The sequence below is a fragment of the Sarcophilus harrisii genome, chromosome 4 (assembly GCF_902635505.1).
Source record: "Sarcophilus harrisii chromosome 4, mSarHar1.11, whole genome shotgun sequence".
NCBI classification, from domain to species: Eukaryota; Metazoa; Chordata; class Mammalia; order Dasyuromorphia; family Dasyuridae; genus Sarcophilus; species Sarcophilus harrisii.
In genome coordinates, this window is record NC_045429.1 from 427,326,488 (window position 1) to 427,338,958 (window position 12,471).

Genomic DNA, 12,471 nt, shown 5'->3' on the forward strand with positions numbered 1-12,471 from the left:
GTCTGAGCTTGGATTAGACCTCAGGATATTGTGTGTGTGTGTGTGTGTGTGTGTGTGTGTGCGTGCACGCTGGGGATGACATGTTGGGAAGTGAAAAATCTCTAAGTAACAGTGCTTAGCATTATTCCTGGCACATAGTAGGTGCTTAATAAATGTTTGTTTACTGACTACCTTCTCTAAGATTGTTTGAAAACATCATAGAAGTAGAGCAGAAAGGGACCTGAGAAAGTCTCCTAAGATTTAGGTCTAGAGCTTGAAGAAAGCTCAGAGGCTATCAATCCAATGCTTTCATTTTGTAGATGAGAAAATTCAGAGTAGTTCGATGAAGTTTTCAAACAACATCATCCTACACAGGAGCTAAGGGTCAGGGTCCTGATTTGAGAGATGGTGCCATGTATCTCCCTCCTTATATTACACATGGAGAAACAGGGGCACAGTGAAGTAAAATAACTTTTCTGAGTCCACACAGGAAGTAAGCAGGAGAGCTGGGATCTTTAAACTGTTTTTAAAATGGCAAACCATTCTGGTATCTTTGCCAAGAAAACCTCAAAAGAGATCATGAAGAGTAGAATATGGCTATATTCTGGAATGTGACAAATGGTTTTTATTTCAGTTTACTATCTGAGAGTCCAGTATTTTAAACATGGCCGAGGACGAGAAACACACTTCAGAAAACATTAGTTAAATGCTATTCATTTATTATTGATTTTCATACAAGCTTTGAATTTGATCCAGAAATATCCTCCAGGTAAACCTTGAGAACTTGGATTTTAAAGATGTCATAACTAGTCACATCTCTACTGGAGACATGACAGATACTTGCTTTCTTCCTTCACCTTAAATCATCCCTATGATCTTTGACCCCCCAGAAACCAAAAGATACTGCTGTCATACAATAGTTTTGCTATGTTGACTTAAAGAAAAAGAAAAAAAATCAGAAGGTATAATCTTTTTAGTGTGGATCATAGTGAAGCATATCTGACATCCGAAATACCTATGGAAATCTAGATGGGACTTTAGAAGTCATCTTCAAAGAATGGAGAAGCCTGTGGGTTCCCAATATTCTCCTGGCACTCATAGGCTTTCCTGGTGCAGCATGAAGAGCATTGATGGTCACCTGATTTCCATATAAGATCGGGATAGTAAGCCTCATCTGTAAGATATTCTTCCCTATTTGGTTCTATGTACTCATCTGGGTTGTCCCCTTCTTCTTCCCACTCTTGAATTGGATAGTCACCAGAACTCCTTTCAACTGGTTCCCACCCCCATTGTTGCCTCTCACTGGAATAATCATCAGCTGATTGCCAATCATGAGACTGATAAGGATCTTCCATAGTGGATTCAAAGATTCCTACATGTCTGCCATGTTGATCATCTTCAAAGGCAGAGTGAGAAGCATTATTTTGTCTGCTTTGTTCATCTTTTTGTTCTGATGGGTCTTGGATACAATAGCATAACCAATTGCCTTTTTGCTTGGTCAAAAAATACACATCACAGTGTATTGGGTTATCCTTTATCTCCACCAGTGATCCTTGAGTATTGGGGTGGATTTCTGGAGTTTGAGGTTTAACCTGGCGTCTCCCATCATCCCTTGGTACTGGGGTCTGTTGTCTTCTGTCATCCTGGATTATTGGAGATTGAGGTCTAACTTGGTGTCTCTCATCATCCCTTGGTACCTCTTGTCTTCTGTCATCCTGAGGCCTAACTTGGCGTCTCCCATCATCCCTTGGTACCTGTTGTCTTGTGTCATCATGGATTTCTGGGGACTGAGGCCTAACTTGGCATCTCCCATCATCCCTTGGTACTGGGGTCTGTTGCCTTCTGTCATCTTGGATTTCTGGAGATGTAAGTGTAACTTGGCGTCTCCCATCATCCTTTAATAATGGAGTCTGTTGCCTTCTGTCATCATGGGTTTCTGGAAACTGAGGTCTAACTTGGCTTCTCCCATCATCCCTTGGTACTTGTTGCCTTCTGTCATCCTGTATTTCTGGAGATGCAGGTGTAACTCGGAGTTTCCCATCATCTCTTGGTACTGAGGTCTGTTGCCTTCTGTTATCCCGTATTTCTGGAGACGTCGGTGTAACTTGGCATCTCTCATCATCCCTTGGTACCTGTTGCCTTCTGTCATCCTGAGGCCTAACTTGGCGTCTCCCATCATCCCTTAGTAATGGTGTCTGTTGCCTTCTGTCATCCTGGATTTCTGGAGACATAGGTGTAACTTGGCTTCTCCCATCATCCCTTGGCACCTGTTGCCTTCTGTCATCTTGAGGCTTAACTTGGCGTCTTCCATCATCTCTTAGTACTGGGGTCTCTTGCCTTCTGTCATCCTGGATTTCTGGAGATGTAGGTGTAACTTGACGTCTCCCATCATCCTTTGGTACTAGGGTCTCTTGCCTTCTGTCATCCTGGATTCTTGGAGACTGAGGCCTAACTTGGCATCTCCCATCATCCCTTGGTACCTGTTGCCTTCGGTCATCCTGAGCCCTAACTTGACGTTTCCCATCATCCCTTAGTAATGGAGTCTGTTGCCTTCTGTCATCCTGGATTACTGGAGATTGAGGCCTAACTTGGCGTCTGCCATCATCTCTTGGTACTGAGGACTGTTGTCTTCTGTCATCCTGTATTTCTGGAGACATAGGTGTAATTTGGCGTCTCCCATCATCCCTTGGTACCTGTTGTCTTGTGTCATCATGGATTTCTGGGCACTGAGGCCTAAATTGGCGTCTCCCATCATCCCTTGGTACTGGGGTCTGTTGCCTTCTGTTATCCTGAGGCCTAACTTGGAGTCTCCCATCATCTCTTGGTACTAGGGTCTGTTGCCTTCTGTCATCCTGGATTTCTGGGGACATAGGTGTAATTTGGCATCTCCCATCATCCCTTGGTACCTGTTGCCTTCTGTCATCCTGTATTTCATGAGAGATAGGTGTAATTTGGCGTCTCCCATCATCCCTTGGTACCTGTTGTCTTGTGTCATCATGGATTTCTGGGGACTGAGGCCTAACTTGGTGTGTCCCATCATCTCTTGGTACTGGGGCCTCTTGCCTTCTGTCATCCTGGATTTCTGGGAACTGAGGTCTAACTTGGCGTCTCCCATCATCCCTTGGTACCTGTTGTCTTGTGTCATCATGGATTTCTGGGAACTGAGGCCTAACTTGGCATCTCCCATCATTCCTTGGTACTAGAGTCTCTTGCCTTCTGTCATCATGGATTTCTGGGAACTGAGGCCTAATTTGGCGTCTCTCATACTCCCTTGGTACTGGGGTCTCTTGCCTTCTGTCATCCTGTATTTCGTGAGAGATAGGTGTAATTTGGCGTCTCCCATCATCCCTTGGTACCTGTTGTCTTGTGTCATCATGGATTTCTGGGGACTGAGTCCTAACTTGGTGTGTCCCATCATCTCGTGGTACTGGGGTCTCTTGCTTTCTGTCATCATGGATTTCTGGGAACTGAGACCTAACTTGGCATCTCCCATCATTCCTTGGTACTAGAGTCTCTTGCCTTCTGTCATCATGGATTTCTGGGAACTGAGGCCTAATTTGGCGTCTCTCATACTCCCTTGGTACTGGGGTCTCTTGCCTTCTGTCATCATGGATTTCTGGGAACTCAGGCCTAACTTGGCGTCTTCCATCATCCCTTAGTACCTGTTGCCTTCTGCCATCCTGAGGACTAACTTGGCATCTCACATCATCCCTTGGTACCTGTTGCTTTCTGTCATCCTGGATTTCTGGAGACATAGGTGTAACTTGGCTTCTCCCATCATCGCTTGGCACCTGTTGCCTTCGGTCATCCTGAGGACTAATTTGGCATCTCACATCATCCCTTGGCACCTGTTGCCTTCTGTCATCCTGAGGCCTAACTTGGTGTCTTCCATCATCTCTTAGTACTGGGGTCTCTTGCCTTCTGTCATCATGGATTTCTGGGAACTGAAGCCTAACTTGACGTCTCCCATCATGCTTTGGTACTGGGGTCTCTTGCCTTCTGTCATCCTGGATTCTTGGAGACTGAGGCCTAACTTGGTATCTCCCATCATCCCTTGGTACCTGTTGCCTTCGGTCATCCTGAGCCCTAACTTGACTTTTCCCATCATCCCTTAGTAATGGAGTCTGTTGCCTTCTGTCATCCTGGATTACTGGAGATTGAGGCCTAACTTGGCGTCTGCCATCATCTCTTGGTACTGAGGTCTGTTGTCTTCTGTCATCCTGTATTTCTGGAGACATAGGTGTAATTTGGCATCTCCCATCATCCCTTGGTACCTGTTGCCTTCTGTCCTCCTGGATTTCTGGGAACTGAAGCCTAACTTGGCGTCTCCCATCATCCCTTGGTACTGGGGTCTGTTGCCTTCTGTCATCCTGAGGCCTAACTTGGTGTCTTCCATCATCTCTTAGTACTGGGGTCTCTTGCCTTCTGTCATCATGGATTTCTGGGAACTGAAGCCTAACTTGACGTCTCCCATCATGCTTTGGTACTGGGGTCTCTTGCCTTCTGTCATCCTGGATTCTTGGAGACTGAGGCCTAACTTGGTATCTCCCATCATCCCTTGGTACCTGTTGCCTTCGGTCATCCTGAGCCCTAACTGCTTTTCCCATCATCCCTTAGTAATGGAGTCTGTTGCCTTCTGTCATCCTGGATTACTGGAGATTGAGGCCTAACTTGGCGTCTGCCATCATCTCTTGGTACTGAGGTCTGTTGTCTTCTGTCATCCTGTATTTCTGGAGACATAGGTGTAATTTGGCATCTCCCATCATCCCTTGGTACCTGTTGCCTTCTGTCCTCCTGGATTTCTGGGAACTGAAGCCTAACTTGGCGTCTCCCATCATCCCTTGGTACTGGGGTCTGTTGCCTTCTGTTATCCTGAGGCCTAACTTGGAGTCTCCCATCATCTCTTGGTACTAGGGTCTGTTGCCTTCTGTCATCCTGGATTTCTGGAGATGTAGGTGTAACTTGGCTTCTCCCATCATCCCTTGGCACCTGTTGCCTTCGGTCATCCTGAGGACTAATTTGGCATCTCACATCATCCCTTGGCACCTGTTGCCTTCTGTCATCCTGAGGCCTAACTTGGCGTCTCCCATCATCCCTTGGTACTGGGGTCTGTTGCCTTCTGTCATCATGGATTTCTGGGGACTGAGGCCTAACTTGACTTCTCCCATCATCCCTTGGTACCTGTTGCCTTCTGTCATCCTGAGGACTAACTTGGCATCTCCCATCATCCCTTGGTATCTGTTGTCTTGCATCATCCTGGATTTCTGGGAACTGAGGCCTAATTTGACGCCTCCCATCATCCCTTGGTATTGGGGTCTCTTGCCTTCTGTCATCCTGGATTTCTGGAGATGTAGGTGTAACTTGGCGTCTCCCATCATCCCTTGGTACCTGTTGCCTTCTGTCATCCTGGATTACTGGAGATTGAGGCCTAACTTGGTGTCTGCCATCATCTCTTGGTACTGGGGTCTGTTGTCTTCTGTCATCCTGGATTTCTGGGAACTCAGGCCTAACTTGGCATCTCCCATCATCCCTTGGTACTTGGGTCTGTTGCCTTCTGTCATCCTGAGGGCTAACTTGGAGTCTCCCATCATCCCTTGGTACCTGTTGTCTTGCATCATCCTGGATTTCTGGGAACTGAGGCCTAATTTGATGCCTCCCATCATCCCTTGGTATTGGGGTCTCTTGCCTTCTGTCATCATGGATTTCTGGAGATGTAGGCGTAACTTGGCATCTTCCATCATCCCTTGGTACCTGTTCTCTTGTGTCATCATGGATTTCTGGGAACTGAGGCCTAATTTGGCGTCTCCCATCATCCCTTGGTACCTGTTGCCTTCTGTCATCATGGATTTCTGGGAACTGAGGCCTAACTTGGCATCTCCCATCATCCCTTGGTACTGGGGTCTGTTGCCTTCTGTCATCCTGAGGCCTAACTTGGAGTCTCCCATCATCTCTTGGTACTAGAGTCTGTTGGCTTCTGTCATCCTGGATTTCTGGAGATGTAGGTGTAACTTGGCGTCTCCCATCATCCCTTGGTACCTGTTGCCTTCTGTAATCCTGTATTTCTGGAGACATAGGTGTAATTTGGCATCTCCCATCATCCCTTGGTACCTGTTGTCTTGTGTCATCATGGATTTCTGGGAACTGAGGCCTAATTTGACGCCTCCCATCATCCCTTGGTATTGGGGTCTCTTGCCTTCTGTCATCATGGATTTCTGGGAACTGAGGCCTAACTTGGCATCTCCCATCATCCCTTGGTACCTGTTGTCTTGTGTCATCATGGATTTCTGGGAACTGAGGCCTAATTTGATGCCTCCCATCATCCCTTGGTATTGGGGTCTCTTGCCTTCTGTCATCATGGATTTCTGGAGATGTAGGTGTAACTTGGCATCTTCCATCATCCCTTGGTACCTGTTGTCTTGTGTCATCATGGATTTCTGGGGACTGAGGCCTAACTTGGCCTCTCCCATCATTCCTTGGTACTAGAATCTCTTGCCTTCTGTCATCATGGATTTCTGGGAACTGAGGCCTAACTTGGCGTCTCCCATCATCCCTTGGTACCTGTTGCCTTCTGCCATCCTGAGGACTAACTTGGCATCTCCCATCATCCCTTGGTACCTGTTGTCTTGCATCATCCTGGATTTCTGGGAACTGAGGCCTAACTTGATGTCTCCCATCATCCCTTGGTACTGGGGTCTCTTGCCTTCTGTCATCCTGGATTTCTAGAGACGTAGGTGTAACTTGGCGTCTCCCATCATCCCTTGATACTAGGGTCTGTTGCCTTCTGTCATCATGGATTTCTGGGAACTGAGGCCTAACTTGGCGTCTCCCATCATCCTTTGGTACCTGTTGCCTTCTGTCATCCTGAGGACTAACTTGGCATCTCCTATCATCCTTTGGTATCTGTTGTCTTGCATCATCCTGGATTTCTGGGAACTGAGGCCTAACTTGGCGCCTCCCATCATCCCTTGGTACTGGGGTCTCTTGCCTTCTGTCATCCTGGATTTCTGGAGATGTAGGTGTAACTTGGCGTCTCCCATCATCCCTTGGTACTGGGGTCTCTTGCCTTCTGTCATCATGGATTTCTGGGAACTGAGGCCTAACTTGGCGTCTCCCATCATCTCTTGGTACTGAGGTCTGTTGTCTTTTGTCATTCAGGATTTCTGGAGACTGAGGCCTAACTTGGCATCTTCCATCATTCCAGATTTCTGGGGTCTGCTGCCTATATTGGTTTCTTTCATTACCTCTTGGAACTGAAGTCTCTTGTCGGGCTTGGTTTCTCCCATCATCCCATGATATTATGGTTTCATCTATCCTGTCATTCTGGCTTTCTGAGGATTGAGATCTAACTTGTCGTCTTCCATCATCCTGTAGTTCTGGTTCTGGTTGCGTAACTTGGCATCTTCTCTCATACTGGATTTTTGGCGACTCTGGTCCCACTGAATATCTCCCATCATTTTGGATTTCTTGGGTCTGTGGTCTAACATCCTGGATATCTGGGGTCTGCTGCTTATCACTCCTTTGATCTTCTGTCAGTGCTGAGGTCTGTTCTTTGTCTTGTAGTCTCTCATCCTCCCTTGATGCTGGGACCTGATATCTAATTTTTGTTTTCCCATGATTTGGGAAATTATTTGTTAGCTGAAGTCTTATCTGGGCTCTTGCCTCTTCTTCTTCTGATACAGATTGATCTCTTACATATTGTCTATCATTATCCCTTATTGTTGGCTGGTGCCTGTTCACATAATTTTTCTTATGACTGACTAACTGACTCTGATCATTTTCTTGGCGTCTTTCATAATATCTTACTTCTAGATCTTCAGTATCATAGGATTCTGGGACATCCCCTAGGTGTGATGTTTGATTTCTCAGTTGGTATTTCCTATTTTCTTTTGGTGCTTGAGATTGCATATTCATCTGATATCTTCCTTCCTCCACGGCTCTTGGGATTTGGCCATTCACGTGATATCTCCTATCATATCCTACTTCTGGGGACTGTTCTCTCACTGTGTACCTATCATCGTCCCTTGGACTTGGAATCTGATCTCTCACTCTGATCTCTGGTCTCTCAGCATCTCTCAGTCCTGGGTTCTGCTCTCCAACATGGGATGTACTATCACCCCTTTGTGTTGGGATTTCTTCCATGACTTGAGGGTTCCTCTTGTCTCTTAGTGTTGGAATAGTTTCTATAAAATATCTTTTCCCACTATCCCTTTGTTCTGGTGTCTGCTCTGTTACTTGACATCTCCAATCATTTCCTGGTGCTGGTATCTTCTCTCTAATTTTATAATTCCCATCATCTCTTGAAAATTGATTCCTATCCCTGACATAATCTTGCCCATCATCTTCATTGTCAGGGACCTGTCTCTCAGTATTTCTTAGTGTTGACATCTCATCTCTAATATGGCGACTTCCACTGGTCCTCACTGCTGTGTTCTCATCTCTTACATGGATCCTTGTCTCTTCCCGGGATTCTTTTTCATCAGCTGTCACTCTGTGCTGTCCACCATCCTGTGAGCTTTGGGACTGATAAATCTGATTCCTCTCGTTGGTGGTGGTTGTTGGGAGTTCGTTGCTTCTTGATGATGTCCCTTCTGCTCTTCCTTCTTGTGGCTCCCATGATTCAGATCTTCTTTCCCCTTCCTGTAGTCCTGGGCAGAGCAGAGGTTGTATGCATACATAGCAGGCTCTCACTATACTGAAGATCAGTAAAACAAATTCACTGAAGTCAACTGTGCCATCACCATCTTTATCTAGGAGTTGGAGGATCTTGTCGGCTGTTTCTGAGTGACCAGGTTTCTGTAAGAAAGTAGGAAAAAAATTATTAACTTCACCATTTCTCCTGTTGGTATGTATTGTCTCATCTAGTGTATTTATCAGTAGTTGTTTGGCCTTTTATTTATTTATTTTTGGTCATAAAAAATGATTATGGCAGTATAGGGAACTCCTGGTATGAAATCTCTTCCCACCAATCCTATGGGATCAATCCTGATCTTAGAGAGTTCCTTGAGAGGTTACATAACTTGCCCCCTAATGATGTATACTAGAGAAATGACCTCAGACCAGATTTTTCTGACTTAAAAGTTGGCCTTGGGGGCAGCTAGATGGCACAGAGGATAGAGCACCAGTTCTGAAGTCAGGAGGACTTGAGTTAAAATTTGGCCTTAGACAATTAATACTTCCTAGCTGTGTGACTCTGGATAAATCACTTAATCCCAATTGCCTCAGCAAAAAAAAAAAAAGAAAAAAAAAGTTTGCCCTCTATCCAATATATCACATTGTCTGGGACATTTTACATGGAAGCCTGTATTGGCCCTGTATTTCAATGCATAACCTGAGACTTTCCTACCTTTTCAGTCTTCTTATACCTTACTCCCCTCCATTTACTCTATAATCTAGTGATACTGGCTCCCTCACTGTTCCTTGAAAAAGAACATTTTTTTCTTAATTCTTTGTTATATTGATCACTTTACCACAGATCTCTACTTTATTTGAAAACTTCAATCTCATACAAATCAATGAAGCTGACTGCTTCTCCATCTCTCTGCTCCAGGCCGAGTACTCTTGACTATGCTAAGATCTGGAATGCTGTTGCTCCTCATCTCTACTTCCTGCCTTTCTTCAAGTCCCATGATTTGATGGTTCCCATTGTTTTTTGGTGTTGGAATAGTTTCTATAAAATGTCTTTTCCTACTGTTCCTTTGTTCAAGTGTTTCTAATCTTTTTTTTTTCCTTTTCCAGTCTTAAAATTTGTCTCTTCCTTTTAAGACCACAACCAATTTATACTGTAGACAGCTTGTTTGGACATAGTTATTTGCGTGTCTCTGCCATTAGACTGTGAACTCCTTGAGAGCAGAAACTTTTTTTTTTTTGGCTTTTCTATGTTCCCACCGCATTTATCACAGTGGCAGGCAATAATTGCTAACCAATTGACATGCTGAGCCTATTTTCCTTCTATGTCTGTGACCAATGAGATGCGTGAAAACAATGTTGGATATTTTTTACATTAATCTCCAATAAGAAATAACATGCCAAGAAATGAACCAAGAGTCAATCCAAGAATTCCCAGTGCAGGGAACTCTGGACCTTTTTACCTGAAGGGCGTCTCCAAATTCTTGGTGCAGCAGCTGTTTCAGTTCTTGTTTGCTCAGTCTCTGGCATCCTCCATCTGTCCGTGAATTTTTGTAGAAAATATCAATAACAGTAATGATGCCCTTAAGAAGTTGAGGCATATTTTTGGCTTCCTGATGGGATTGTACCTGAAGTGAGAAATTTTAGAAAAACATTTAGTGCATCTTTTAAAAATCATCCCATTCGATCTTTCAGAGGCTCTTGGACTCATAGAAAGTTCTTTTTTGTAAGCCTCAATTTTCTGATTCATTAAAAGAAGGGGACTAGACTAATTGACCTCTAAAGGCCTCTTCTCATCTACATCTCTGAACGATTACCTTAGGACTTACTCAAGGTCACATAAGTGACAGAACTGGGACCTGAACCCAAGTCTATTACCTCCCATCTAACCTGGGTGATGAATTTTAGGATTGAAATGAATCTCAGCTCTCTGTAGATCTAGCCTCTTCATTTTAGAAATGGGGAAAATGGAAGTTTTGAGAGATTTGTTGAAGATCAAACAGCCAGTTTGAGTGGAAAGTTCCTAGGAAGCAAAGTAATCTACAAATCTCTACACAAAATTTTTTCTCTCATCATCAGTGGTTACATAGTCGGAGACAAAGAATCTCTGTAAAATAATGGGAGTAGTTCAGTTAAGTAACCTTTGTGGTCACAGCAACAAAGACAATGACTCAGTCTAACTGTACTTGGAAGCTGATGTTATAACCTGAGGTTGATTCATCCACTAGAAATCACTCTGCCTTCTCTAAGTGTCTGATGACACAAGGAAAAGGAAAAGACTTGAAGAATCATGGAAGACAGTGTACTGTTAGGATCATTCAGAGGGAAAAGAAAGAAGACAGTAGATTTTCCACATTAAGGCTACTCAGCAACTACTCTCAACTCAAAAAACAAACAAAAAACACCTAGGTAACAATATTTGGAAATAAAACTTTTTGGTCAAAGGTAATTGAAATTCTGCTCTTCTTATTACAGGTCAAGCTTTACAGGGTTTGAAAAATGGGAGATTCAACGAGAAATTTACCACATTCCTAATGCATACACAGAAAAAACTACCAGAAGAATCGCCACATCTCTAGTTCACACACACACACACACACACACACACACACACACACACTACCAGGAAGACAACCATTGAATGAAATAATACAAAATTTTCTTTCATTGAGACTTACCTTGGTCACTAAGTGCGATGGCAGACTGTGGCTATAGAGCACCTGAATACTGGGGATGTGAGTTCTCCCTCTTATATAGGGGTTTTAATTGCACCTTTTAACCATACATCTTTTGTAGACAACGCCCTTCATGTAAAATGGACTGATTCATTACCAACCAAACCCCATTCCACCTGTTTCTTCCCCAACGGGTTGTTTAACTCAGCATTTCCTTGACCAACTTGCCTAGTCTGTATTAGGTTTGCAGCTGTGGTCTTACTACCTTAGCATTAGCACTATCTCCAATTCATTGTATGATATTAAGATTATACATCCAGAACTGGAAGGGGCCATAGAGGTGGTGTGGTCCATGCCTTCTCCTCACCCCATTTTACAGATGAGGAAACTAAGGCCCAGAGAGGTTAAAGGATCTGTCCAATATGTAGTGTGTGATGGGTAATATCTTAAAATTAAATCATTTCTGGAAATGAGACCTTGCTGGTGGCAGCAAGGAAAAGGAAAAGACCTGACTAATCATGGAGAACAGTGAGCTGTTAAGAACATCCTAATAGCTGGAAAGAGACCCTATAAAATGCTCAGAGAAACCCTTATGGTCATCTAGTCCAGTCATGAAGAAACTCAGGCCCAGTGAAGTGACTTTTATGAACCTAATTATTTGCATGTCTTTCCTATAAGAATAAAAGCTCTTCAAAGGTAGGACCATGTTTTTGCCTTTCTTTATAACTCTAGTACTTAGCACAATGCCTGACATATACTAAGCACTGAATAAATGCTTGATGATAGGCTTGACTTGCCCAAGGTTATATATTAATTAATGGAAGTCATGACTTGAATTCATCCCTGCTGATTCCAAAGGTTAACAGTATTCTGAAGTCAACTTTCAGTGGATCCTGGCCACAGAGGAGTCTCTTTCACATATTGCAATGGACATAGCTTCATTAATTTATATGAGATTGAAGTTTTCAAATAAAGTAGAGATCTGTGGTGAAGTGATTCATTATAACAAAGAACTAATGTAGCAGAATCTTGACATTAGCCCCAGCTCTTCCCTCTTCTTTATCCAATTGCCAGGTCCTATTGCTCCTTAACATTTGTCCCTTTCTCTGTATTCATGCAGCTACCATATAGTTCATGTTCCCATCATCAACTGCCTAAATTATTACAAAAACCTCCTAGTTAGAATCCTGGC

At 43.9% G+C, this 12,471-nt stretch overlaps 2 protein-coding genes across 6 annotated transcripts; both read right to left on the minus strand.

Moving 5' to 3' along the window:
- Positions 1-677: 677 nt before the first annotated feature.
- On the minus strand, positions 678-4,569 carry LOC116423436 (zinc finger CCCH domain-containing protein 13-like). 5 transcript variants are annotated; one of them, XM_031967551.1, is made up of 2 exons: positions 3,828-4,569; positions 678-3,569 (listed from the first exon to the last, which is right to left on the minus strand). In XM_031967551.1, exons 1-2 carry the CDS (start codon positions 4,215-4,217, stop codon positions 1,017-1,019), a joined length of 2,943 nt encoding a protein of 980 aa, XP_031823411.1. In that variant the 5' UTR covers positions 4,218-4,569; the 3' UTR covers positions 678-1,016. The 5 variants fall into 5 exon arrangements, with proteins under 5 accessions (XP_031823411.1, XP_031823414.1, XP_031823416.1 ...); XM_031967554.1 differs by having other exon boundaries at positions 678-3,147; positions 3,454-4,569; XM_031967556.1 differs by having other exon boundaries at positions 678-1,733; positions 2,958-4,569.
- A 1,889-nt stretch (positions 4,570-6,458) lies between these two features.
- LOC111720795 (cornulin-like) lies at positions 6,459-11,137 on the minus strand. Its single transcript, XM_031968723.1, has 3 exons — positions 10,068-11,137; positions 7,327-8,772; positions 6,459-6,698 (listed from the first exon to the last, which is right to left on the minus strand). The coding sequence occupies exons 1-3, from the start codon at positions 10,203-10,205 to the stop codon at positions 6,459-6,461; spliced, it is 1,824 nt and encodes a 607-aa protein (XP_031824583.1). The 5' UTR covers positions 10,206-11,137.
- Positions 11,138-12,471: the final 1,334 nt, after the last annotated feature.